This window comes from Sturnus vulgaris, chromosome 19 (assembly GCF_052056855.1).
Source record: "Sturnus vulgaris isolate bStuVul1 chromosome 19, bStuVul1.hap1, whole genome shotgun sequence".
Taxonomy (NCBI): Eukaryota; Metazoa; Chordata; class Aves; order Passeriformes; family Sturnidae; genus Sturnus; species Sturnus vulgaris.
In genome coordinates, this window is record NC_142261.1 from 3,333,723 (window position 1) to 3,360,372 (window position 26,650).

At 37.6% G+C, this 26,650-nt stretch overlaps 1 protein-coding gene across 1 annotated transcript in view; it reads left to right on the forward strand.

Annotated features, from left to right (window-relative positions):
* Positions 1-142: 142 nt before the first annotated feature.
* KNTC1 (kinetochore associated 1) overlaps positions 143-26,650 on the forward strand; it is a 31,558-nt gene continuing 5,050 nt past the window's right edge. Inside the window, exons 1-58 of the mRNA XM_088175997.1 lie at positions 143-530; positions 627-747; positions 1,136-1,251; positions 1,565-1,637; positions 1,979-2,056; positions 2,193-2,227; positions 2,456-2,566; positions 3,427-3,520; positions 3,858-3,910; positions 4,174-4,286; positions 4,659-4,713; positions 5,381-5,479; positions 5,826-5,869; positions 5,972-6,037; positions 6,127-6,202; positions 6,368-6,493; positions 6,587-6,676; positions 7,229-7,294; positions 7,657-7,718; positions 8,116-8,227; positions 8,948-9,091; positions 9,309-9,365; positions 9,447-9,548; positions 9,783-9,899; positions 10,381-10,524; positions 10,791-10,889; positions 11,393-11,496; positions 11,617-11,722; positions 12,078-12,212; positions 12,597-12,716; positions 13,034-13,103; positions 13,182-13,249; positions 13,608-13,897; positions 14,059-14,231; positions 14,411-14,508; positions 15,299-15,440; positions 15,896-15,952; positions 16,473-16,636; positions 17,134-17,241; positions 17,710-17,838; positions 18,420-18,536; positions 18,925-19,034; positions 19,250-19,460; positions 20,120-20,209; positions 20,403-20,574; positions 20,942-21,000; positions 21,143-21,359; positions 21,939-22,012; positions 22,899-23,109; positions 23,211-23,320; positions 23,685-23,734; positions 24,082-24,160; positions 24,700-24,818; positions 24,937-25,072; positions 25,346-25,441; positions 26,058-26,114; positions 26,450-26,504; positions 26,582-26,645. Coding sequence (XP_088032123.1) covers positions 405-530; positions 627-747; positions 1,136-1,251; positions 1,565-1,637; positions 1,979-2,056; positions 2,193-2,227; positions 2,456-2,566; positions 3,427-3,520; positions 3,858-3,910; positions 4,174-4,286; positions 4,659-4,713; positions 5,381-5,479; positions 5,826-5,869; positions 5,972-6,037; positions 6,127-6,202; positions 6,368-6,493; positions 6,587-6,676; positions 7,229-7,294; positions 7,657-7,718; positions 8,116-8,227; positions 8,948-9,091; positions 9,309-9,365; positions 9,447-9,548; positions 9,783-9,899; positions 10,381-10,524; positions 10,791-10,889; positions 11,393-11,496; positions 11,617-11,722; positions 12,078-12,212; positions 12,597-12,716; positions 13,034-13,103; positions 13,182-13,249; positions 13,608-13,897; positions 14,059-14,231; positions 14,411-14,508; positions 15,299-15,440; positions 15,896-15,952; positions 16,473-16,636; positions 17,134-17,241; positions 17,710-17,838; positions 18,420-18,536; positions 18,925-19,034; positions 19,250-19,460; positions 20,120-20,209; positions 20,403-20,574; positions 20,942-21,000; positions 21,143-21,359; positions 21,939-22,012; positions 22,899-23,109; positions 23,211-23,320; positions 23,685-23,734; positions 24,082-24,160; positions 24,700-24,818; positions 24,937-25,072; positions 25,346-25,441; positions 26,058-26,114; positions 26,450-26,504; positions 26,582-26,645 — 6,170 coding nt within the window. The 5' untranslated portion in view covers positions 143-404. The remainder of the gene's footprint in view (positions 531-626; positions 748-1,135; positions 1,252-1,564; positions 1,638-1,978; positions 2,057-2,192; positions 2,228-2,455; positions 2,567-3,426; positions 3,521-3,857; positions 3,911-4,173; positions 4,287-4,658; positions 4,714-5,380; positions 5,480-5,825; positions 5,870-5,971; positions 6,038-6,126; positions 6,203-6,367; positions 6,494-6,586; positions 6,677-7,228; positions 7,295-7,656; positions 7,719-8,115; positions 8,228-8,947; positions 9,092-9,308; positions 9,366-9,446; positions 9,549-9,782; positions 9,900-10,380; positions 10,525-10,790; positions 10,890-11,392; positions 11,497-11,616; positions 11,723-12,077; positions 12,213-12,596; positions 12,717-13,033; positions 13,104-13,181; positions 13,250-13,607; positions 13,898-14,058; positions 14,232-14,410; positions 14,509-15,298; positions 15,441-15,895; positions 15,953-16,472; positions 16,637-17,133; positions 17,242-17,709; positions 17,839-18,419; positions 18,537-18,924; positions 19,035-19,249; positions 19,461-20,119; positions 20,210-20,402; positions 20,575-20,941; positions 21,001-21,142; positions 21,360-21,938; positions 22,013-22,898; positions 23,110-23,210; positions 23,321-23,684; positions 23,735-24,081; positions 24,161-24,699; positions 24,819-24,936; positions 25,073-25,345; positions 25,442-26,057; positions 26,115-26,449; positions 26,505-26,581; positions 26,646-26,650) is intronic.

The following is a 26,650-nucleotide window of genomic DNA, read 5'->3' on the forward strand; positions in this document are numbered from 1 at the left end:
AAATAATGTCATCGGCCGCAGTGAGGGGTAAGGGTCCCTGTGAGCATGGGTTGGCCACCCTTGTCAGGGGCAGTGGTTCCCTGAGGGCAGGGCATGGGGTCCCTGTGAGCAGGGAATGAGGGTCCCTGTGAGCAGGGGGTGTTCACAGCATGGTGAGGAGGACTCTGGCAGTGAATTTAGTTGGGGAAATCTGTTCCCTGCAAGCTGCCTTCAGCCTGGCCGAGATCCACACTGCTCACTTGGTTCCAAATGCGCTGTTTATCCCCACAAGCCTTCTTGTACAGCCATTCTTCGTGGCACAGTGTCCCCACAGTAACAAAACTAATAACTTACCTGTAGCCGTGTAACGTTTTAGAGCTGTCTGCTCTACAAGGTGCTCCTGAAATGTTTATCCCAGGACAAAGATGTGGAACGATATCGAGCTCCTGCTGAACGATGACACCGGGCAGCTCCCAGTGGGGTTGGGACACGAGTGTGGCACTGCCTTGTACCAGGTGGATACACTGCTGCAAATCACATCTTCTGAGAAGGTACAACCCATCAAAGCTGTGCTTTTTGTCTGTATTAATAATTACCGGGGCTGCTTCGTCGTGTTTTCTGAAGTGTTCCTGTGTAAAACTTCCCAGGTCTCTGTGAACCCCCAGCTCCATGCATGCAGCTCCAGGGATGGCAGCATTGTTGTTGTGGACAGATCTGTGGCACTTCTGGACAGCACTGGGCTGTCTCTTCTCATGCAGATTCAGTTTGGTGAGTTCTTTCCTTTGGAATTCCACTTGGCAAGTGAAAACTGGCTTTTAAAATACCCAGGTTTGTACGGGAAAACATAGCAAGTGTCTGACTGGCCTGTAAAGGGAAGCATTATAACAAGTAGCTAAGTAATAAAAAGTGATTTTGGCTTCTGAACACAATTAATTATTTCAGTACAATTTAATTAGAATGTTTTCTAACTTTTCACTGAAGTGGGAATAATGGATACTGAAACCACTCCCTGTAGGTTCCTTCCCATACTTCATTTAGTCAAAAACTTCATTTGTTTTGAAGAAATCTGAGGTACTTTGTTGTCCAATTCTCGTGTTAATATTTCTTTATAAAACCCAAATCTTAATATCTGACATTTTGCCACGGAACTTTTCAGATACTAACGTGGATGTAGTGGGTATGTGTCAAGACAAACAATTCCTAGTGGTTGGTGAGAGAAGTGGCAGTTTACATCTTATCCACATCCCATCAAAACAAACCTTGCTAACAAAGGTACAGTAACTTTTCTATTTAATTTTGCTGAAGATGTTTTGTTCTCGGACTTTTTTGAGGTTTTTTTTAATCATTCTACCAAATACCCAAGTATCAACATCCTTGTCTTTTTGACCACATATTCTAACCAAACAGGTGAAACAGGCACTTCTGTTCCCATGAGTAATGAGTAAGGAAAATCTATTTAGGAATGGCATGCATAAACAAGAACCTTCATGAAAAAAAAAAATTAAAGTTTGAACTGATGATCAGTATTTCAATCTTTTTTAAAGTGAAATACAGAATAATAGTCCTTATGCTGTTTCTGTTTTAGATTTTGGTTGAACAATCTACAAGTGAAAAGACTTACTTAAATCTCTTTTTTGTTGAAGATGATGCAGATGCAGGTAAGAACTGGATGGGTTTTTTCTCCTCCTTTAAATTTTTGTGATTTTGTTCCCCTTTAATAAGTCTCAGGGAAAGAGATTACAAAATAAGTAATACAGAAAAGCATAAAGAAAAGCTAATTTTATGTGCACATAGCAAAGCAAAGTTATATAAGATTCTGTTCTATAAGCTCCCAAACCCTGTGTTGTACTCCTAGTTGGAAAAAACAATATTTTCGTTTAAAATAGTCTAATCTATTGGTCAGATTATTTTTGTGGTCACTGCCCTGTTTAAAAGCAAGTCTTCTCTTTACTTGCTCTTGAATACTTCAGTTTGAAATATTTCTGTTGGGTTTTTTTAGGTGTTTATCACCTGTTCATTCTCACAAGCAATGGATGCTTCTGCATTATGTGTGTCCCACTTGGTAAAACACAGGAAGGTAGGATAAGCTACAGATCCCTTGGGATTCCATGGGAACAGGGAGACCTGTACTCAAAAACTTTCTTTGTTGCCTTTTTAAAATTTTGAAAAAAGTTTATTTAACACTGATTTTATTTTTTTTTTTTAATATTTAGCAATTGAGAAGATGGATATGACTACAGCAAAGCAAGTAAGAAACACCTGCAGAACTGGTAAAATTGTTAAAAATGCAGAGTTTGTAACCAAACTTTGCTGTGTACATTCCATTGACTGTTTACCTGTCCATTGTTGCACCTCAGAGCTGTGGTTGTTACTTTTTCTGCACGTTTAGAAATGAGCAGAGATTTTATCCACTGGTTCTATAAACAACTCTTTTTCTTCCCCATTTGTTGACATCCCTTCCTCTCCCACTCACAAGTTACAAGGACAGATAAAGACAACTTTCATTGCCACGGGAGAGCAGCACAGCCTGGGCTGTCAGGATTTTGTGATCAGCAACTCAGAGAACAAAATCCATTTGATAATTGGGGTAAGCACTAAGAACATGATCATAACAATGTTTATGGGATCAGCGTTGGCATTTTTGGATCTGCAACAAAATTTGTCTCCAGGTGGTTGAAATAGAAGCTCATCAGCTTTTTGTGCTGTTTTTCCTTTCATTTCCTTCACTGTAAATTTAAAGGTGCAGCCTGTCCATAGTTTGTCTCATAAGGAAGTAACTTGTCGTTTCCAAAATTACTTTGTTGTGATGGATGAGGGGAAAATATTTTCACCCTGAGTTCCTGAGCTTAGTAAATCTTAGTTCCTGGTCTGTACAGGCTGGATTGTTTATGGATACTATCCTTGAGCTCACAGACAAAACCAAAGTTGGCAAGAATCTTCCAATCAGGTTCTCATTCAGCAAGGCCTGCTAAAATAACAAGGTCTAATTCAACAAAGCTTTTAAGCATTAATTAAGTACAAGACCTAATAAAGAAATTAAAATATAGACATGCTTTGAAATGTAATTTGAGACTTCAAACTAGTTCTCTGAGTTTATTTTTTGAAGCCTGTTGAATTCAATGGGATTTTCCTCAGTAGGCCCAGTGTAATTTCATTCAGCTTTTATGTTCTATGAGAATGGAAAGTGGATATTTTGAAATACTGTTTTCAAAGAGCCAAAAACTGCTGAGTGTAGCAATCACTGTAACAAAGTCTGGTCTTGAAAGCAGAAGTGAAAAATACTAAATTAAAAACAAAGAAATCAATGTATTTTTCTGAACATCAGTAGAGAAATAAAGTTAAATTTAGTTTTGCAGCTTTCCAAGTTCCAGATCAATTGTAGAAGCAGACATATCAGTGGACAAATATCTCCTGTCTAATCCCATTTGACTTTGTTTCTCCTCACAGGGTAAAGGTGATTATGTGCTCTCCAAATGGGAGGTGGACCCCACCAATGCCCTGGTGTCTGCTCTGAGCTTTGCTGATTCAAGTCTGATCCAAGGTAAAGAAGGTTTTATCTTTTTATAGACAAGTCTAGATTTCGTATTTAATTGTAAAATGTACAAATTTTTGGTTTTTCATTGTTCTTAATAAATTCACATGTACCAAGCAGAACATTTTTGTAAAGGCACAGCCAAAATGTGGGCTTCAAAATTGCAGTTTAACTTAGTTACATAAATCACAATTCTCTTCAAGCTAAAATTTGCACAATCCTAGGAAGTTCCATGAAGTTAAACCACAAGGTTTCCAACACTTGCTTGTGTGTTTGAATATGTTTTTGCTTCTGATACATATCTCAAGAAAGAAAATTAATTTATGTGATTATTAATATTTTCTAGGTGCTGCAAAACTTCAAGTCCTTGACAATCAACTGTTTGTTTTGGATACAGAGGTATGGGTAATGATTTGGTTTAATCTTCACTTTACAATGTTCTTGAACCAGCTTATAAACATATTTTTTAAGGTTTAAAGTGAAGTTTCTGTAAAATGAATATGTTTGTATTTACTTATATCAAGAGCATCTTGATCTTCCTGTGTTGGTTTTTTTAAAATTCTACTCCTATTCATTATTAAAGCCACAAAATGTAATATTTTGCTCAAAAACTGTCTTCTATGAGGAAAATATGAAATCATGTCTGATTTTTTTAAATCTAGAACATCTTAAGCACGTGGGATATTTATTCTCTCACTCTAATTTGGGATTGGTCTTTAATACATATTGAAGAATTTCTTCTCACTACTGAGTCAGACTCCTCTCAAGTCATGTGGTAAGTGAAGTGTTACAGCACCAATCCTGAGAAATGAAAAGAAGTGAAAAGTTGTCTGGTGCTGTGATTTCTATGAAATATCTCGTTATTTTGGCCCAGGTGCTGGTGCAAAACAGCATGTCCTTGTTAGAAATTCCCTCCTTAAAAATTAAGATTAAACAGAATGTGAGAAAAAGTGCAACTACTGTTCTAAGTGTGAGAAAGTGCTAGAAACTGTAGAGCTATCTATTAAAATATAAAGGGATTTTTAAATGTACTTGTTTTCATGGAATACAAACTTTTCTTTAACACAGAAGCAAAAATATTTCACAGTTTTAACCTAAGATTCATTCAGCAAATTTTGCTTTCTTTTCTCTCTTTCTCATTCATTAGGCAAGGGCTTGCCAATGTGAAACTGATTGTCATGACAATGCCAGATGACAAACAGGTATCATCTTATCTGTGTTCTGGTCATTAATTGTAATTATGCAATTGCTCATGGGGGAAAAAAAGAGGGAGAGGGATGGAGGTGACAAAATATTTGAGGCACAGAGAATTCTGAGGAGCTTAAAGCCCAAACTGAAATGTGGCCATCTACATATCAGGGTCTAGCAAGTGAAGGGTTTTGGGATTCTTGTGGTGGTGACCAGGCCAAGCTGTCCCTGATTGGGTTTTTATGGATGGTTTGGGGTTTATGTGTTTGGTTTTTTAAGGTTGACAGACAAGGAAGAGCAGCAAAATCTGTTCTTGACTTACATCCCTTCACAGATTACTTTAGAGCAATATTTCTGCTGCCTTCAGCATCTAGCCCCAGGTACAGTCAGTGCAGTCAACTGAAATAAAATACCAGGATAAACATTATACAATTTGAAAAATTAGATTAAACCTGTTGAATAATAGGCCTAAGAGAGAGAGGGAGGCAACATCTGAAGCTTCATTAAACTTCCTCAAACTGGAGATCTGCATTCCATCAAAAGCCCTACAAATACTGCCCTCTAATTCCATAAGAATTCCAAAATTTTTCTGCAAATATCACTCTCTCACCAGTGTAAGAGAAAAAAGTAATTCTGACTTCTTTGTTTTCTCCCCCTTTCTTTTTTTTTTTTTTTTAATAGATGAGAAGCCTAATGGTTTTTGCATTGCCAACTATGCAACAGCTCTATTCTCTGGAAGTGTCCCTTATTTCTTCCCTTGTTCAAAGTGGGATTTGGACAGTAGGTTTTGATGATTTTTTGTTTTGTTCTTAGAAGAGATATGGTTGTCTAAATATGTGTAAATATTAAAGAGGGTACTGGGTTATTCTTGTTAGGTTAGAACCAATTTCTATTAGAAACTATGCAGGAATCATACAAAGAAAGATTAAGTGAAAGGATAGAGAAAAATATCCTATTATGAAACAAACTGAACAATTTAAATTTAGTCTGAGATCTCTTGCACTATGTAATAGCACTACCAGTTGTTCCTGCTGCTTTTAAAGTTCTTTCAGCATAGAAAAATGCTCTGGATTTATTTGGAATTTATTTCATTTCACCTGATGGTTTCTGTCATTGCACACTACAGGATACAATATACTTCTTGGAAGGAATTTGTGAAAACCATCAGATGTAAGATAATATTTTATTTGTAACTAGCTCATTTTTATATAAAAATGGTAGATTATTTCCACATGGAGTTGATAAATTCTCATAGTTCCCTCTCATCCTCAGGCCCTCTGAAGACCCAGTTTCTATAGTTGTGATGAGAAGTTTAACTGAAGCCTTGCCAGAAAATAGGTACTGGTTTCTATGAAAAACCATTGTATTATATATGTATTTTTAATATCTGGACCTACATTGAAGTGGTTTATTTTATTTCATCCCAGACTAAGTCGTTTACTGCACAAACACAAATTCACTGAAGCAGAGAATTTTGCTACTCAATTTGGACTGGATGTGGAGGTGAGTTGTTCATTCATGATAAACACATTTGAGATTAATAACTAAAATTAAGGTTCTTGCCTTATAGTCCAATAGAAAGTATTAAAAACATTACAAATATTATCAAGGCAGTGGAATGTTACCTGATAAAACATCTCACCATACTTGTATTATTTTTTTAAACAGCTTGTATACAAAGTAAAAGCAAACACTATTTTAGAGAAACTGGCTTCAGCTTCTCTTGGGAATTACTGCCAGGAAGCCTTGCTGGATCTTGGCAATGAAGTCAAAGAAAATTTGCAAAAAATTCAGGTTTGTCTTTATTTCTACCCTCTTTCCCTACTGAAGCAGTTCAAATTATAAAGGATCTTGGAATTAATTTCAGTTGTTTCCTTATGCAAACAGGACAACCATTTTGTTGTGAATTACTGCATAAATGCTCCATGGCCACTGTATGAAACCACTCGAGAAATGCTGAATTATGCTAAAGTCAGAGTAAGGGGTTTATTTATTTCTATTTATCTACTTTTCAACTTCTATTCCACCCTTCTGTACGACTTGAGAGGGTCACAAATCAGTTACAGTCATTCCAAAAGGCAAAAGTAAAGGCATTATAAATCCTATGTAATCAAACATGAAGAAGCAGAAAGTCGTGTTCCAACCTCGTTCTTGGTATTGCTCAAGGGCAAAAAAGAGCTCACAGTTTTATTTTTGTGTCAGAAAACAGGGTTTAGTTTTGAGTTGCAGGTTTTTTTTAAGTACCTTTAAAATATTAATTTTCAAACTGAAGCTCAAAATAGGTCACCTTCTTTGTTTTCTTTATTTTAGTCTTATCAAAAAGAACCAGAGAGATACACATTATCTGTCTGATCCTCCATCCATGCAGAAATCCAACCAGATTAGACTGGATCTAGTTAGATCCAATCTAACATTGCAAAATCTCGATTTATACAAGTCCTGACTTTTTGCTCATGTCTTTCCTGCACTCACAGTCCTGCCTGGCATGTTCTGAGTTATCAGCCAAACCCTTTCACGTCCTTTTTTCAGATCTTGAAGAAAGACAATAGAACCAATGTTCCACCATCTGATGGGGCTCCAGTGTCCATAGCTGAGGTGAGGACAAATTTCTTGGATCTGCAGTCTCCTCTGAACAATTGTAGAGTTTTCAAAACTGTAAATTCAAATTATAACTGTAAACTACTGCTGAATTTTTAAAAAGTCTAAACAAAATTATATTCTATAGTATGAAAGCGAGCCACAGTAATGACAGATTCAGAAATAAGCCATTCCTTCAGTCACAGAAAGGTTCAGTTTCAGATGCTCCATAAATTGAAGACAGAGCCTTTTTTAAAGTACTTTTAGCTATTTCATTTTGTTTCTTGTTTAGTCCTGTTGTAAACTGGCCTTCAAAGAGAATCATGTAATGTAACAATATGTTAAGCCAGATATTAACCTTAAATCTCCTCTGCATTCAGGTGCTGAGAGCTCAGGCAAGGCTTACAACATTCTATGAAGCTTTTGGACTAGAGAAATTCAGGTTTGTTTGTGTTTAAGATTTAAAGTAAATTAAATTGTGATTGTTAAGCCTGTACCACTGAATTCAAAATTATTTTAGTTTTTTAATATTAATTCATTAAACTTCAAGCTCTTTCTTCTCTGTCTGAAGTTTCCCATCCTGTGTTGTGGAGAAAGGAGAATGCAGAGAGGTTGAGTCATCCTGTATGTTGAAAACAAATTATCTGTTGCACATCCACTTCAATAGTTGGGGTTTTTTTTGTTCAATATGTGTAGGAGGGATTGTGATTTTGTACAAAGTACCATTCCTGTTGTTTCTTAAAACTTCCAGCACTAGGTAGAAAAGTTTTGAAGTTCTTCCCCCAATTTCTTTGGTAATGACATTTAACAAAAACTTCCCTTCCCCCTCTCACTTTTAGTGGCATTGCTTGGACAGAATTCCTGAATAACGAGGACATGTTCAAGATGATTGTTTCTCAGCTGGAGGAAGGAAATTTGCCTTGTGCACAGTACCTCTGGCTTAGGCATCAGGTGAGGAGGCACAGACATCTCTGGGATTTATGAAGGGCTTAAATCTCTTCACTTTTCCAGCCTAATTTCACAGGGGCTGTTACAAAACAGCTCCTCAAGAGAAGCCAAGGTCCATGGCAGAATCTCATCAATTACCACAATGATTGCCTGTTCACCTGCATGCTTAGGAAGCTGAACTTCTTATTGATTTGGGAATAAACTGGTATTTCTGATGTCAGAATTCATATTTCTAAGTCATGGCAATTTGATTTATTCTGCAGTGCTTGTAATCTTCCATTCACTTTCTTGCAAGCACAGCTTTCAGAATTTTTAAGTGGATGTTTGCTGCCTTAAAATCCTTTAAAAATCATCACACAAGCTCCTTACTCTGAATGACACTTTTAAGTTAGTGTGAGTGTGCTTTTATTTTATTTCTTAGTGCAGGACTTTCAGTTCCATATCTGTTGTTTTCTCACTAAGACAGAACTATAGAAGAAGTCTGAAAGCAATAGAACAGTGTGATTTGTAAAGAAATTCCTACAATTAGGTCTTTTTTTAAGAAGACCAAGCTCCAGTTTTACTGAACAGAGCTATTTATTTAATTTCTGTCTGTGACTAATGAGATTTTCTCATTGTATTTGTGAAATTTATTGGCTTTTCTTATTATTGAAACAGCTTTACAAGAGTACCTGATGAAAATACACTCCATGGATCTGTAATTGTTCTGATTTCATATTTTAGGCTGATTTTGAAAGCAGCTTTGATGAGAAAATGCTGAAGGATTTGCTCAATGCCATCCATTTCCCTGCTCCTTTGAAGGAACTTTGTGTGTGGCTTAAAAATTTTGTGATCCCCTTCTCAAGAATGGTTGTGCCAGATGGACAGGTGAGACTGACTTAAGAACTGTAAATTGTAATTTTCTCAGAGTAAGATGAATTTACTGTCACACCTCCAGACTTCTGAATGTCAGGAGCTTTGTCTTTGAAATGGATTCTTTTCCCTAGCGTTTATATTTGAAATTATTTCTTTTGAAAGAAGTTTCTAATGGCAAATTTTACTTAGATAGATAGCATAGCTCTACTTATAACTGTATTTTTTCCAGAAAATATTAGCAAAATGGCTGGAACAAGCTGCTCGAAACCTTGAATTAACTGACAAGGTAAATCACACTGAGAAACTTGGCATATCTTGTATTTCTAGATGTATATTATAGTTTGCTAATATCAATTATTTTGGACAGGCAAACTGGCCTGAAAATGGACTCCAGGTGGCAGAGATTTTTTTTACAAGTAAAAATCAAGGTGAACTGGGAGTGACAGCTTTTGGCAAGTGGACTCCTTTGGTAAGAAATGAAACAAATAAAAGAATTTGCTACTAAGACTTCAAAGAGATTCTGTGTCCTGGAGCTGGAGTGCATGACAATTAGGTCACTGGTGGGTTTGGTGAAGATTGACTTAATTCCATGAAGGAAAAGAACTAAGTTCCAATTTTCTTGTGTTTAAAGATTTAAAAAGAGTTGATGACAGCCTCTTCATGGTCTTGTCTCCTAACATTTCACTTCTCTACGCTGTTTCAGAGGTGTGGCGACTCTGAAGAGATACAGAGGTTAAAGAAGCTGGTAAATGATTTACAAGAATTGAGAAATCTGTACAGAAAATACAACTGCAGGCTGGCATTCTGTGATTTTGAAAAGGTAACCCTGCAGACACTTGAAAAAGTGCTTTTCAGATTGCTCTGTAAAGAATCTTATAACATGTGATTTAAAGTCAGACAAAAGAGAAATCCTGATGGGTGTTGGTTAAATTTCCATTCATAAATTGCTAAGACTATTTGTTAAATTGTGTTAGAAACTTTTTTTTCAACTCAGATTATAAATATAACATAAAATACTGTGAGAAGGCATGGCTCAAACTCCGTGGTTTGCAGATTATTACAGATCATCTGCTGTGGAACGAGGATTGGCAACAGAGAAATTAGGAGTACAACAACAATTAGGAGTACAACAAGAAAAGCTTTGTAAATGAAAGGGTTTATTTGAGCTAAAGAGGTATTCTGGAAATCATCCAGTTGATTTCAGTGGCCTGTGGCTGCTGGATTATGTGTCAGAGATGTAAATGGCCTTGCACTGACATGTGTCATGTTTCTAACTTGGCCTTTTCCCACTTGCTGCCCAGGAAAATGCAGCCACTATTGTGTTTCGCATGCTCGATAAAATTTTGGCACCAGAGCTTGTCCCATCAATTTTGGAGAAGTTTATAAAACCCTACCTGTGTGAACACAACCTACAAAAAGATGAGCTTCTTCTACAGTATGTCAAGGTACCCATATTTTCTTCCTTTTGAAGAAAGCCATTTCAACATCAGGAAGCAGAAACCAAATCTGATGAACATTTGAATTTACCACTGAATTTTAGGCCCAGCTTTTAGATTAATCCTATTCCTGTCAATGAACTTAATGATAGTTACTATACCAGTTATGTAACAATCCCTTCATGCCCAGAAAACTTTACATTTTTGTTCATATTATAAGATACTCCTATTTTTTTCTGATTTCACATGTTCTAATCACCTTTATCAAAACACAGGATTTGCTGGAGCGCTGTCGGACACGATCCAGTTCAGTGTTTGAAACTGCCTGGGAGGCCAAGGCCGTGGCTGTCATTGGCTGCATCTCTGACACAGATGTGAGTAGGTTTTATGAGAGGCATCATCTCTGACACAGATGTGAGTAGGTTTTATGAGAGGCATCATCTCTGACACAGATGTGAGTAGGTTTTATGAAAGGCATCAAGTGACTCCAACACATCAGTTCAGAGCAAATCATGATTTTTACAAAATCCTCTGAGTACATTTTTAAGGAGTGCTATGAGGGGAAAAGTGTGTTGTCTTCTATTTTAGTCATCTCCTCTGTGAGGTTTTTTGAGGATATACTTGTAGTTGTGATGTCATCACATGGAAAATTCACCAGTTTTAGTATATATGGAACCACAGTCTCATAAATGACTGCAGGCATTTTCTAATCCAACTTGACACATCATATGATGACAATAAATGCCCTTTATGCAAGTTCAGATTGGGCAAGGAGAGAAAATACTTGCCTAAAGGGATCAGTCACACCTGAACAATACTTCAAGGGACTACTTTGAAACTTATTTTGAAAAGGGAGCTGTTTGTGTTCCTTTTGCAGCTGAAATTTGATGCAGTCCTGCAGATAATGTGTGGAGCTGTGGTGCCATGGAGTGCAGCAGTGGAGCAGCTGGTCAAACAGCACCTGGAAATGAATCATGTCAAGTAAGCAGCATCCACAGGCTACCCTTGGCTGGGGAAATTCTGTGTGTCTGATGTGGTGGGATGATTAAATCCTGCAGCTGGGGTAGCAAAGGAATTAATGATGGTTGAATTTGTGCCCAGAGTGAAGTTACTGCAGGAAAGTTACAGACTCATGGAGATGAAGAAACTTTTGAGAGCCTATGGGATAAGAGATACCAATCTTTTAAAGGACAAGCAGATGATAATGGTAAGTTACCAAGACTTTAGATTTCTCCAAAGGTCACAGTGAACAGCACTTGGTGATTTTTATTTTTACTATTGGGGTTGATTTTTTTTTAACATCTCCCATTCATTAGGAGAAAACATGAGTATTTCTGGAGAAGTTCTTTGATATCCTGAGGAACCAGACAAATTTTCAGAGTTCCTAGGCTAATTTCTCCCAGTTACACTTCAGTTAGCTTTTCTCTAGATAAAAGTTTTAGGCTTCCAGGTAACTTGCTTGATGCAAACCAAACAATTCCATTGGTAGTGTTTATAAAACTAATTTCTCTGTTATCCTGTACATCAACAAACTAAACTCCATTTCTGTTTTCTTCTTACAGAGGCTTGTGAGATACATTCTCAAACAAGATACCCCTACTTGCCTGGAGGATGCCTTGAAAATTGTGGAAGCCTACATGCTGCCCACTGGGGAAGTCTACTTCCTGAGGATGATGGATCTGATTGACAAAGAAAGGGTAGGGAAATGATCCTGGAATTTACAGACACTGAGGCCTCTTGACAAAACAGGGACAAGTTGTATTGAAATCTTATAAGCAGTTTGCACACGTATTTTTAATTTAAAATTATTAATTGGACACTTAACTGCCTATGTTTAGCGTTGAAAATTAGTTCTTTGTCAGAGATTTTGTGGCAGAATAGGGTGAAAGTTATGACCTGCAATACACCAGCTGGAACTGAGGTCTCTACACATTTTCATGTATTGTTTTTGCTTATCCTCATGACCATTGTGCAGCCATAACATCAGAACAAGAATGGACACGTAACTCAGCTTTTCCAAAAGCAAATGCCCTTTTTATTATTTCTGTTCTAATTTTGTTTGTTTCTTTTTCTCCCTTCAGGTAGAGGAATCTCTGTCTTTGTTAAAATCTCTGCCTCTTGCTAAGGCTGAGGAAGTTGCAGAGAGGTTGACCCTGGGGGGAAGACTGGTGTTACAGGACAAAGCAGATGATCCTGAACAGGTACCAAGGCTTTTCACACCACAAAGTGGGGACACAAGTTATTCTGAAAAGGGAAAGGTGTGGGTAATTCCTGTGAGAGCTAACAGGCTGTAAACACATACTACATCTAGAATATATTTACTGTTTCTAGAAAAGATGAATATGTAAAATAACTTTCTGTTCCTTTGCTTTTCAACTGGTTGTACCTTAGACTTGGTAATTATTGCTTAAGGAGTTTGTGGAGCATTGCATTGTACTTTAAGAGCTGGAGCCCAAGTCTGTTCTGGCAACATTGTAACAAAAAAAAAAAAAATTACAAATCTCTTCTTTTTCTGCAGCAAAACCCACAAATGTTTATGACTAAGACACTGGTGGAAGTCCTTAAATTCTGGTTCAGGATTCAAAAAGGTAAAGGTACAACTTCAACATCTTATATGTTCCTTGTGTAAATGGAATCAAAATGTAATTGTTTTTGTCCTCCAACAGACAATCCCGTGAAGAAATATGAATGTGGAGAAAACCTAAAGATGTTTGAAACACTTGCTACCCTGCAGGTGGGTATTTTTGTTTTAAATCTCTTTTGATTTACTGTAGTTACTTCAATTGTTTTTATCAAATTAAAAATTAATTGTATTTATGACATGCATGCAAAGGTTGTTTCTATTATTGACTTCAAATTGATTCTAAGGCTAATGAAGCAATTTAATCTAGTCTGGGGAAGTTCCCGATTAGAACTCAGTTGTCTATTTAAACCAAAAATTAGATACTCTCACTAAAACCTTAATTGCTAATACTTCAAAGAGTTCATGATAGAGTGCTGTAAGAATTTATTAAGATCTCAGGACAGTAGGTAAAAAAAAAATTAAAGGAAGTTACATGGATACAAATCCATAACTTTTTTTTTTGTTGCAGGAGTATTTTATCTTTCTCTCAGATAAAGAATACAGGAACCCTTCACTGCTATCTGCACTTCTTGAGGATCACATAAGCTCTTATGAACGTGTCAGATCTGCACCCAAGTCTAGAAATGTTCAAGCAGTGAATTGTAATTCAGAAGGTGGCAAGCCCAAAACCCCTCCCACCGAATCCAGGTTGTACAGACTGGCTTTGCTCCTGCAAGTCTCAAAGCATGAACTGGGAGAAAAACTGGCCTTGAGAGCCCTGGATGATGGAAAAGTGGAAGTGGCTGTCAATATATGCAGGTAAAACTGCAGAGCTTTTCAAGATCAGCACTTTTAATGGGCTTTTCTGAAATATTTCTGCCACTTTTTTGAAATATGTAGAGCAAAGGAAAGACAGAATTAAGTAAAAGCCCTAAGAACTACTGGCTTTTTATTTTTAACATCCTTTTCTTTCTCAACAGAGAGTTCTATGAAAATAGCTGGAATGAAAATACAGGGAAGCTGCTGTTTGCAGTGTGTCAAAGGCTTTGCCACGTGCTGGGAGTTGATGTTCCAATGATCACTCCTGATGGGATGGATCTCCCAGCAGTGATCCATGAGCTGGCTGGCCAAGCAGCCACTCTGTGCAGTCCAGGTAATTCCTGTTCCCATTTTTATACTTGTGTTCACGTTTGGAGCTCAGTGCTCAATCAACCTGAAAACCAAGTGAATTTCTAGATCTGCATCTGTAAAAATAGGTGCTGCAATATTGTTTCCTATCAATAAGGACAGATGAGCCTTCCATTCCTGCTATTAATATCAGTATTTTTACAGATTTAGTGTTGGATTGTCTGGAACTGTGTAAATACACTTCACTTGCCAAGGAAATTCATGGACAGTGCCAAATGGACAACTATGAATTTACAGCAGAGGTATTTTCTGTGCTGTTCACTGTATTATTTTCTCTCTCATTTCTCCAGCACTCTTGAATCAAAAAGCTAACAACAACAACAAAAAAATCTACAAATAAAAATTTCCTAGAATCTGTGTGTTCTTCAGCTTCAAGAATAAACTGATTAGAGTCCTAAAAGCAGTGCAGCTGTGGGACAAGCACAAGCAGCATTCTCCACTTATATTTCAGCATAATAAATCCTGCTGAAAATAGTGATTTTATCAAACAGCTCCTGCCAGGACTGGCAGAGAGCTGACTTGAAAGTATGGCAGGGAGGGTTTGGTTTTTAAATGAATGTATTATGTGAAGGCTTTCCCAAGAGTTCTGTAAAACTTTAAGATGATCAAATTCTTGAATAGCAGCTTTGTTTTCTGTTTAGGTCAAGCAGTGCTTTAGGCTACTTGAAATGAATGGGCTCTTACAGCTGGAGTGGAGCAGAGCAGAGTTGTTTATCCACAAAATGTTATTTTTCTAGAAAATTGTCCATTTGCAAAATGTTTGCTTATAAATTTGGCCAAGAATGTTTATGAAAGCCTCCATTAAATTGAATAAGAGTACATTTTGGCTTTACAACTAAACAACTGCAACATGAAAGACAAATGTGGCCACTCCAGGTAAGAAATGGATTTATTGCCACTGACCATTTAACAGAATTACTATTTTCAAATAGAACATCGTGTTCTATTCCTGTATTCCAAAACAGAAACCTGTGAGTGGACTCATTAGCTCTGCCTTTTGTTGTGTGTACTTTTGACAATGTTCTTACTTAGGCAACATCTTCTGGAGGAGATAAAGATCCTTATGAAGAGTGGACTTCTGATGATTTCTTTAAAGAAGATGGGATAGTCCTTGATCCTCACACATCTCTTCCAGTTGCATATGAACTCACTTCTGCTGTTCTGCCTATTTGTGGTAAGCTTGCTCTCTTCAACATTAAAACAATATAAAATCTGTGTTTCTTACTGATTTTTATCTAGAAATATAAATAACTCAGTTTGTGTGTGGAAATTATCACCTCAGAAATCTCAGTTAGACAAACTCACAGAAATACCCATCAAAGGGTACAGAATAGAAAGATGACTTTTGATTTGGTTCTTATTTTCACAGATGCAGAGTTTAATGTTCACTGTCTCATCCAAGGGATTTACATACAAAGTAGTTACTGAAGAGTGTTGGATTCCTTTGTGAGTGTGAAAGATATTCCCTGCTAGAAAATAAATTCTGAGCAGGCACAGTTAAAAATAGCAGCAAATGGCTCTTGGGATTCACATCTCTCTATTTTATGTCCTGTCCTGTGGTATTTTTAGGGTTCTCCCAGACTTGCTGAGTCCCTGGCACACTGCTGATAAGCATTTTCTGTCTTTCAGAGGACAAGCTGTACCCCCTGGAGTCTCAAAGCCTGGCACACAGAGCATTCATGGAAGGTATCACACACTGCTTGGGGTGGGAAAGGACCTTAAAAAATCACCCAAATCCAGGGGCATGAGGGCAGATCCACCACAAGGAAAATCTGAGCAGACCACTGGAAAAAACGAGGTTTAAATTCACAGGCATTAAGGGTTTTCACAGGTGCCCAAATGTTCCACTTAAAGCCATGTTTTAGAGGTTTTTTGGTTCAGCACTGAAGTCACCAGGTTGGGTGACAATTCCCACCATTCCACCGTGGGATTTTTGAGCATCTCAAAACCTTTACTTGAGGAAGTTCTACCACTGTCAGTGAAGATCATCAAGGCCTATCCAAGAAGACAACTTCTGGCCAAAAACTTGTGTGTTTTGGACTAAAATGGGAATCTGTATTAAATTAAAAGCCCTGAGAATTTTAGATTTTAAAGGGAACTAAGGCAAATCCTTTAATGCAAAAAAAGAGAAACTGCTCTGGTGTTAATTCCAAGAACAATATGCTTCATAATTACTTTCTGGGGTTGTTTTTGAAATATTTCACAGGACACAACTTCCTGCTGCCCGTTGGATCTCCCTTCTCTGCAGCAGTGCAGAACCTGCTGGAGTGCAGCCAGTTCCAGCTGGCCCTGCAGCTCACGGTCTGGGGCTGTGGTTCCTGCCTCCAGCACTGCATTTCAAACACCACCGATCTGGCCCTGAGGGAAAAGGTGACTTTTAGCATGTTTAGAGTCGTTCTCTAAGGACTTGGGAGGCAGGGGAAAGGCTCTCCCTGTGATCTTTTATTAGCAGCTTGATTATCAAGCAAATTTGATCAGATGTTGAATCAGTTTGTGAAAGGAGCTGGTGGTTTTTTCCCTGTTTTTCATGGCCCTCCCTCTTTGCAAAGTGTGTTCAGAACTGAGCTTTTATTCCTGGCCTTCCTGCAGAGACTAGAACGATGTTCATAATGGTTTACTCTGTTCTTTCATGTTGCTTTACCATTGTTTAGCATGGGAAAAGTCACAAGTAGAATATTCAAGAAACATTGCTCAATTCAAAAGCACTCAGAAAACAGAAATCCTTTTTCTATCTTGAAGAAATCTTTGTAAGGCCTTAAATAAATCTGAAAATACAATTAGTATAGCACCTCCTACTATACTGTAAATGACAAGAAGTTGAAGATTGAGAATTTATTTTTAATTAGGTGCTGTTTTCTTCCTAACAGCCACATGACACTGATCTGCTCCTCACTGAAACCAGGAGCTTCCTCATAGCAATGAAAGAGAGGAGCACTTCAGTAATCAGGACCTCAGTGCTGAATTTACTGCACAAGGTAAGAGTCCCCTGGAGCCACTTCCTTCTGCTCTCCCTGGCAGCCACCTGGAATTGTTTCAGTTGGAAAAGACCCTCGAGGTCATGGAGCCCAACCCTTAAACTAAAGGCTCACCTTTGGGGATCCTTTAGGCTCTCTAGGTATTCTCTATTTCATTTGAAATCCTGGATTTGTTTTAGATTGGTAATTTTTTTTTCCTAGGTGGGGGGAGTTGTTAAGAAGCTCTGTGCAAAATGTGCAATTTACCATTTTCTAAGGCAGCTTAGACTGAGGGAAGTCACTTTCAGGCTTCAGGATATTCAGATTTAAAATTTTAAATCTTGAAATGCATTATTTTTCCTCCCCAACTTAAAGACACCATACATGTCTAAATTATGGAGTACTTTTCCTGTGTTGCACTTGATACAAAAAGACCTACTGAAGAAATTAAATTCCTGAAGTTCATCATTTTTTCCTCCCAAACCACAGGTGTTCAACTCTCGTGTCATTGATCAGAACCTGGCCCTGGGCTATTGCACCATTTTGCCCAAGGAAGAGATGTTCAATAAGCTGTGGGAGATCATCAACAATTCATGGCAGAATTACAGAAAAGTTTTGGTAAATTCCCAAAGCCTTGAGTTTCTTCAGCAAAAAAAGAAAGTTTAAGAGATCCTTCATTTAGGGCCCTGGGAGAGGAGCTGCCTCTGTACCACAGTGGGAAGTTGTTGTCAATATTAATGTGATTTTCAACCTCATCATGACTTATTCTAAAGCTTGAGTTTATTTATTTCAGGTGCCATCATAATTTAGATCTGTGTTATATTTTGGATAAGGTGTTCTCTGGCACTAATTCTCAAGAATGGAATGAGTGAATACATCTATGAAAATATAAAAGGAAGATGGGAAGTAAAGAAATGAGGAGGGAGAGTAATGTAAATTCTGAGAAAATGCCTAAAAAGTACTTTCTATAATGTTAGGAAAATATTTTAGAGAAAATAAATTTTAAAGCAGCTTTGAACTGCCAGCTCAGGAGGTGAGGTAGTCCTGGTGCCTTCTCAGAGGTTTATTTTCATTTTACACAGTCGTGTGATCATTTGTGAATTGTTTGAAGTTCCTCTAAGGACTTAGAGGAGCTCAGAATTCCTGATTTTCAGATTATTTATTAGACCTGTATTCACTTCCCTTCCCCTTCCTTCTAGGCAGTAGCTAAGGTGGGAGCAGAGCTTGCTGACCAATATGGTGAAGCAGAAGAAAACAGAAAATTCCAGGAACTGGTTGTTGATGCAGAATGGGGTATCCAGCTTGGTAAATTTGGAGTAAGTTTTTACTTATTTACTTATTTTAGGGTTTTATTAACTAATCAGTTAATAATAGCTATATAATCTGAGATGTGTGTGAGTTTTTAGACAGATTTCCCATTCAAATGTAAGCAAATTTAGGGGTTTATTTTTGATTTTTCTTTCTGATTGTCTGCATAAATAAACATCAGAAATGGAAGTGCAATAATTGAGGGGCCTGCAAAAGAAGATTTAAGTTCTTAAGTAGTATTTGGCACAGGGGATAATGAACAAATCCACTGCTTTTTCCTGCTCTGAAAGTGTCTGGATTGAAACTAAATGAAGCCAAAGTTTTACTTATAAGGAATTAGTCTTGTTATTTTCTGAAAGACTCTCTTGAGAAGATGAATGTGTTTTTTATCTGCAGATTTCTTTTGAGACTGTGTTTAGACAGCCACCAATAAGGAAGAAAGAACTCATAAGAGTGCTGGTACAAAACCCAGAAATAGACACAGGTCTCATCTTGAATTACTGCAGGTACTGATTCTATTGCTGTAAAAACAACCATGGCCACTGAAATCTATTTTGCTTTAAATAAATCCTATTTAATAGAAAATGCAAACTGTTCCTTAAAAAAAAAAAAAACGCTATTCAGAATACATCCTGCTCTTGGATTAATTTATTCATCAGGAAAGAAACTCCTTAATGACACCAAAGCTCACAGAGAAAAATCACATTCTGTTCTTTCCTAGCACTTTCATGCTGGACAGTGATGCTGCACTGCAGCTTTGCATTGAATCCCTTCTGCTCCAGAATTCAAACACAAATGATGCTGAAGATGACTCTGCAGAAAGCAGTGAGAGGCAACCTCATTCCACATTATTGGCTAGAGCACTAAAAATAATTCCTCTGCTGAACAGCACCCAAGACCTGGTCATGAGTCTCAGTGGAATATTGTACAAGGTAAAAAAAAAAAAAAAAATTACAAAATAAAAACAACACTGCCACATCCCTGGAATCTACATCTAATAATTGCTGCATGAATGACAGATGAATAATTCCACAGAAACTGAAAAGGTTGTGCTTTTTCCAAGTTTTCTTAAAGCTTGTAAATGTTAAGTTTCAGTTTTCTGCTTCTCTACAAAAGAAATTGCAGCCACATATCTAATTTTCTTAAAAGAGAGGCAGGAGTCTTTCATCCCCACCTGCCTTAAAAACTAACCAGCCATAAAATCATACAAAAAGTAATTTCTAAGTACACTGAAAAAGTTCTACATTAAAAATAGGTGGGGGCTAAAAATAATATGTTGGGGATGTTTTTGTTTGGTTGAGGTTTGATTTTGTATTTTGGAGGGTTGGGGTTTTTGTAGGGTGAGCTTTTTTGGTTTTGGGGGTTTGTTTTATTTTGTTTTCAGCACTTACTGTTTGGTCTTTCTGCAAAATCCTGATGCCTATTTTTAGGATTTAGTAACTTTAGAGAATTATGTCATGATGCTTCTATCAAGATAACACTGAAGATACAGTAATTGATATTAAAATTGGGAAAAAAAATCAACACACTTGGATGTTTTTATAAGACAAATCATGTAAGACCTTCTAAAACAGATGGTTATTTTGAACAGCTGGATCCTTATGACTATGAAACTCTGGAAATTGTCCTGAAAGTGATCCAAAGTGCTGATGAGAAGAACACCAGCATCCAGCTGAGCCAGGTGTGTGCAGATGTGTGACCTTGCTAATGTCACCTCAATTCTGCTTTGTCTATTTATTGATGGAGCTATTCAGCACTGTTGAAATTAATTATTCCATGTACACATCTCTCCCTCAGAAAATAGCCTTAAAAAAGTGATTTCTAGTAATTTCTCAGCAATTTATATTTTATTTGTTTTCTTTTTTTCCCCCTAGGCTTTGAGCCTGCTCAAACATCTGAACTCTTACACAAGGATTTCTGCACCAGTGGACCTAGAACACCAATATGTTTTGGAGCAGATGATTCCCTTGTCTCCAGCTGCTCACACCAGGCTGCCCTTTCACCTGCTGTTCTTCAGAACTTCCCAATGTTTCTGGAACATTATATGTAAGTTCAGGATCTCTAATTCCCTTTCTTTGCTATCTCTGACCTTCCAAGTGCCACACTTTATTCTACACATTAACTGTAATTCTTCATTAATGCAGTTTTCATCCCAACTGCTTCTGAAAGCACTTCTTGTCTCCCAGATTGCTGCCCAGAGGAGCTAAGATGATAAAGACAGGGCAGGGTTTGTCCTCAAATTCTTTCCTAGGTCCTCTAAAATGTATCCACACATCCCAGTGGGGATAATTAGGACCAAATCCTTTCTCTGCCAATGGAGGTCCCCATCCACCAATAAACTGGAAGTGTTTAATTTCACAGAGGAAGCTGACAGTGAATTGTGAGACTCTCACAGGCAACTTTTCCTTTTCAGCTGCAGAGCTCAGTGAGGAAACCTTCCCAACCCTTCTGCTGATTTCCAAACTAATGAAGGTAAAGTAACAGCTTGGAGGAATTGATTTCAACATTATTCACCCACACCCAAAAAAAAAAAAAAAAAAAAGCTTCCATCTTTCTTTTGCATGATGTTGGCCACAGCTCTGACAACTCTGAATCTACTTCACCATTATTCCAGGTTTCCCTGGACACCTTCCACATGTCTGCAGTTCGACATGTCTTTGAAAAAAAACTGAAACCAAAAATATTGGAAATGAGAAGCAGTGGCTGTACCACCATTGTTAACAAGGAAACCATCAGAACTGTGCAGGCCCTTCAGTCCTATTTGCTGTCCATAGTCAATCCAGAGTGGGCTGTGGCCATGGCTCACAAGATTGCCCAGGAATTCCCCACAGGTGAGCTGCAAATGGGATGGGGAAGGAATGAGGGGGGGGAGAGCAGGTTTGGGACAAGCAGGGTGAGGGTGGGAGCAAACATTTGTTCCCTGATCCTGAATAGCAGCCAGCAAAGCTGGAGGATGAAAATGAATTTGTCTCCTGCATCCAGTTTGGAACAATAGGTTAAAAAAAACATCCAGCTGATATCACAGCTTCACCATCAAATCCCTTTTTTCCCCTCTTTTTGTAGAATCATAGAAAGACTTTAAGGTCCTTGCAGCCCAAACCTGAACACCTTCCACTAGACCAGGTTGCTCCAAGCCCCTGTTGTCCTGCCAAAAGTTTCTCCATGTTCACACCATCTTCAGACAAGTTTTCCACCAAGAGCCAATATTTCAGCCCAATTTAATCACTTTCTCTGCTGTCTGAATCCAAATAAATAATTGGATTTTTTTCTCTTTAGACACAAAAGTTCTCCTAATAGTTTAAATAGCTTCTAATTTTTAAAAAATTCTTTAAAATGGTGTATAGTGTAGGAAGGATTAATGAAAATTTATTTACTTCTTTCCCTTCCTTCTTTTTGTCATCATTAAAAAGGTCCTGACCATGTCCAGGCACTAAAATTTTGTCTCTATCTGGCTGAGAAGTGGCTGAAGAGCACTACAGCTGAGGTAATGGAAACTGCTTGCCAGATTGTTGTGAAGTTATTACAAAAATTACAAAATATGTATTTTAATTTTTGGTGTTTTGGGCAGGAGTGTGTAACCATAACCAACCCTGATATGGGAAATACTTTTGGGGAAGTGACCCCCAGAAGAATCCCCTCTGTCCTGGAACATTCTCCTGCAAAAAATCAGGCTTGGTGTTCTTGGAGCTTGGACAAAAAAAATGAGCAGTTTTAGAGAAGAATAATTTGTTCTTTCTCCTGTTGTGTGCAATTTTCTTGCTGCAGGAAAACGAGGTGGAATCTGTTCCAGCTTTGATCAATAGCATTATTAATTTTTGCTTACAGGTCCAAGATTCTTTAGCTGTTGGCAGGGTTATATATAAAGAAAATGTGCTTTGACTTGATTCTCAGGCTTGTTTTTACATGGTTTCCTTTCACAGGGAAAGGTGAATAAGAATCTCAGCTTTGATTATAAATCTCAAACTTCCTATGGAGTTGTTGAGGCACAAAGAACCCTAAATAGTTTTCTGTATTTAGAGAACTATGCCAAAATTAAACTAAAATTAAACTGAAATTTGAGCAACCATGAGTTCTAATATTAATCTTTTTTTCTTCCACATTTTACCTCAAAATCTCTTAGTTTTACCTACTTGTGTGTATTTTATTTGGCTCTTTCACAACACAGCTTTGCAATTTTTTTTCAAAATACCTTTCCTAGCTAGAGCAATGTGGTTAATCCTCTGTGTCTGCAGAAAAAATACCTGTGGGTACAGGTGTGGGGACACCTCTGAAGAGCAGATCCTACTGTCTAGTCTGTAAAAAGATGATTTTCCTTTTGCTTTTGAATAAAAAAAAGCTTTTTTATGTAAAACTGTGATGTTTTGCTAAAGGATGAGCCCCATGGGAGAGCAGAAGTTCTCCAGAGGAACTTACATGTCCAGTATAAGAGAGCAGCAACAGAAAATGTCCTGATAACAAATAACTTGAACAGTGGGGAGCATCTAAAGTCCATTGGGAAACCAGCAAATCTGATTGTTTTACTGTATGAACACCACAGCATAGACCAGAGATTCCAAAACCCAGCTGGCAGAGATTATCCAGGTGAGTTTTCCACAATCCAGGCTCAAAGGAGCAGAGAGAAGTTCTTTTAAAAAACCCCAATTCTGGTTTGGAAATAACATTGCCTGCACCTTTTCCTGTAGATATCCATGTGGCAGCTAAGGAGATTGCTGAGATTAATAACTTGGATATGAATAAAATTTGTGACAAACTGTTGGCCAAATGGCTGTGTCCAAGCACACCATCCCCAGGGGTAAGTCAGCACTTGGGGCTTTGAAGGAAAATGACAAATTACATAAAATATGGGCTTTTTCCTCCACTTGTTCTAATACCCTGAGGTTATTCTGTACAAATTGCCTGTAGTACTCATGAATCTGTTGAAGATTTCAATACTTGGCTAAAATAGCACACCAGTGTCTGTGGTGAGAAGGATTTGAAATGCTTTTCCTTCTCTCTCTGTAGAGATTCAAAGCTTCCCTTTAGTGCAGCCAGCCTGAAGGAGTAAAGCAGTTGTAACTTTATCAACCTCATCAAACACTGCTCTTAGCAGGGATAGGACCCAGCTATTTATCCAAACAATGTGGAAAACTCATCGAAATTTTCATTTCTTTTTAAAGAAAACCCAAGAAATCTTTGGAGATGTACAGGAGGATGAAGAACTCCGAAGGTGTGTGTGTGTTACCTGCAATATGGTGAATTTTTTTTAACTTGCCACTTAAAAAATGGCTTTTTCAAGAAGCCTAACAGTGTGTGTGTGATTCAGAGCTCACTGTTCTTATTTTTACTTTCTGCTGACACATCACTTTTGAATCATCCAATATTTATTTATACCACAAAATGCCATTGACAATAACTTACATCTGTAAGTGCTTTAGAGTAGCTTTTTGGAGGTTTTCATCTCCTTTTTCATATCCTTGCTCTCTTTTTGACAGTGAAATATTCACATTTAAATGACAGCTGATGTGTTGTATTTCAGTAGCTGTACCTGCATTAAAAACAAACCCATTTTTGCAGGGTTATTTATCTGCTTCAGTCTCGCCCAATGGATTACAGTTCAAGAATGCTTTTTGCAATTACAACAGCTGACACATCTGTGAGTTGCTAAATTCTTGTTTTAGCTTTTTACCTCTTATTAAAATCAAATGTTGTCTGCTTAACTTCAAAAACTTCAACTTTTGGCCTTTGCTTGTTGGTGTTTTGGATGGTTTGTGATTTGTATGAGCTCTGATTTTTTCCCCCCTTCACCAACCTTTGAGTTAAAACTGTGATTTTCATTGAATTTTGCTATTAACTCTCAAGAGCAGCCCTTGAACTCTGGGGTTTCTAAATTTATTGCTGATATTATCTGAAACAACTCCATGAAACATTTTCTTGAGAGTGCCTTAAGCTGGTGTAAGACATTGGCTCACTTTGAGTGGAATGAAAGCAGAGTAATAAAATTGTTTCAGCAGAACCTTAACCTCCAGTTTTTCCACACTTAATTATATAATGTGATGCTACAGATCATAAATATTTTTCCTGCCTGTATGAATAGTCTGAAATCTAGAAAACTGAAGGGTTATATACACCTAGCATGATGCTTTTCTAGCTGTTCAGCCAACTGTTGTGACTCTGGGACTGTTTTCCCCTCAGCCCTTTGGTGACACTCAGCTGACCTTTGCTCACAGGACCAGAGCATTCAGGTGTTTGCTCTACCTGGCAGATACCAACACTGTGGAATCACTCTTCAAGAAACCCATTGAGAAAGTCAAGTAAGAGGAATTTTTTACATATTAAAGCAATAAAAGGACACTTTGCAGTGTTATCCTGAGCTTGGATTAAAATAGAAACATCACCTAACTCCTGCTTTGGGGGGGTTTATTTGCACAGGTATTTTCTGAAGTGCTGCATTTATCTGGCAGAGTTTGAGATCTTGAATATTCCATACACTTATGAATCATTCCACAAGAGCCCTAAGGAAGGCATGATCAAAGGGCTATGGAAGAACCACAGCCATGAACCCAGGGTAGGATTTTTAAATCCTTTGTAAATTTTGTTTCACACTGTGTGAATTTACACCTCTCTGCAAAGCACAGGCTTGTCTAAACATTTTTCTTCAATGTACTCTGGAAATGACAAATAAAAGCTTTACCCTTCCTAAAATTAGAAAATAAAATCCCACATTTAGATGGTTTAGGTTTTGTTCCTCTCATGTGTACAATAATTTTGGAAGTGGCTTGGGAAGGTTTGAAGATGATGAATTTCTGTTAAAATGCAGCATGTCCTTGCTCCCCTTCAGGCTGTGAGACTGGTGACAGAGCTGAGTTTAGAATACAAAGTCTATGATCCCCAGCTCTGGAATGGCCTCCTGCAGAAACTCCTGGCCTTCAACTTGGTAAGGAATTTATAAGGATAAAAAATAAAAGGTGAGAAATAGGCTGGGTTTGTCCAGTGACTTGTAAAGAACAAGACAGGTACAGAAACTATAAACCCTGGTTACTTTGAGCTCTGAGATACTGAACTGGTGAAGATTTGAAGAATTTGAATTTTGATCTTAAATTGCTACACTTTCATTTTTTAAAAGACTTTCAGAATAAATCCTATGGTAATCAACTGAAAGCTTTCTTCATATTATTATCAATTTACAACATAATAGGCACATCCTTGTGTGCAAATATATACAAACTGTGCATACATGTATTTATGTGTGTACATATATACATGACCCCTAAAATGTATTTATGATGATGGAAATCCTGATTTTTGCCATTTAGAATCCTAATTGCTTGTGGCTGTCAAACATTATGTAAAGTTGCTGCAGCCTAAGGAGTTAACAGATGTACCTGGAAGTATATTTTATAATTTAATTTACTAAACTACAAAACAAATTTCCATGAAGTGTCAAAGGAACACCTTGAGAAACTCTAAGTTTCAAACAAGGTAAATGCAGTTCTGCAGATTATTGCCAAATCTCAGAAACACCAAAGGACTTGATTTTTTTTTTTTTCCAGATTCAGTATCTAAGAAGAGTTTTGGTTGCAATTACTGGGATTCCTTCATTATGGGAGGTAAGCAAATATTGTCTGGCTCCTCATCTTTTTCTTCACTTAACAGGAATTTGGAGTGTTTGTGTGTGAGCCATGAAAAGATTCTTTTTGAATTCCTATTATTTCTATGACAGTGCAATTTATCAGTAAACATTGGACACAATCAGTCAGAATATGCCTGAATCTTAGATTCTGAGCTAAGGAAAGCAATGTTAGGGAAGAATTCATCCAGGATAAATAAAAAGAAATATTGACAGGCTTCTTCCAGGTGCAGTGGGTTGGGATGTCTTTGTTATAACACACTTGGTTACCCTTGGCTTTGAATGTAACTTGAAAAAAATCTTGATTGCCACCAGATTCCCAGCTTCAGCCCAGCCTGGCGCAGCGTGGTGCTGTCCCCTTTCCTCACAGGTAGGGTTGTACCTCCCTGTCCTGCCCCTGGAGTAACTGGGTTGTAGATTTACTACACCTTGTTCTTTCTTTCTCAGCCTCGTGTCCCCCAAGTCGCAGGCAGCTGCAGGAGTGCCGGGAGGGCTTTGTGATCCTGCTCAGGTGAG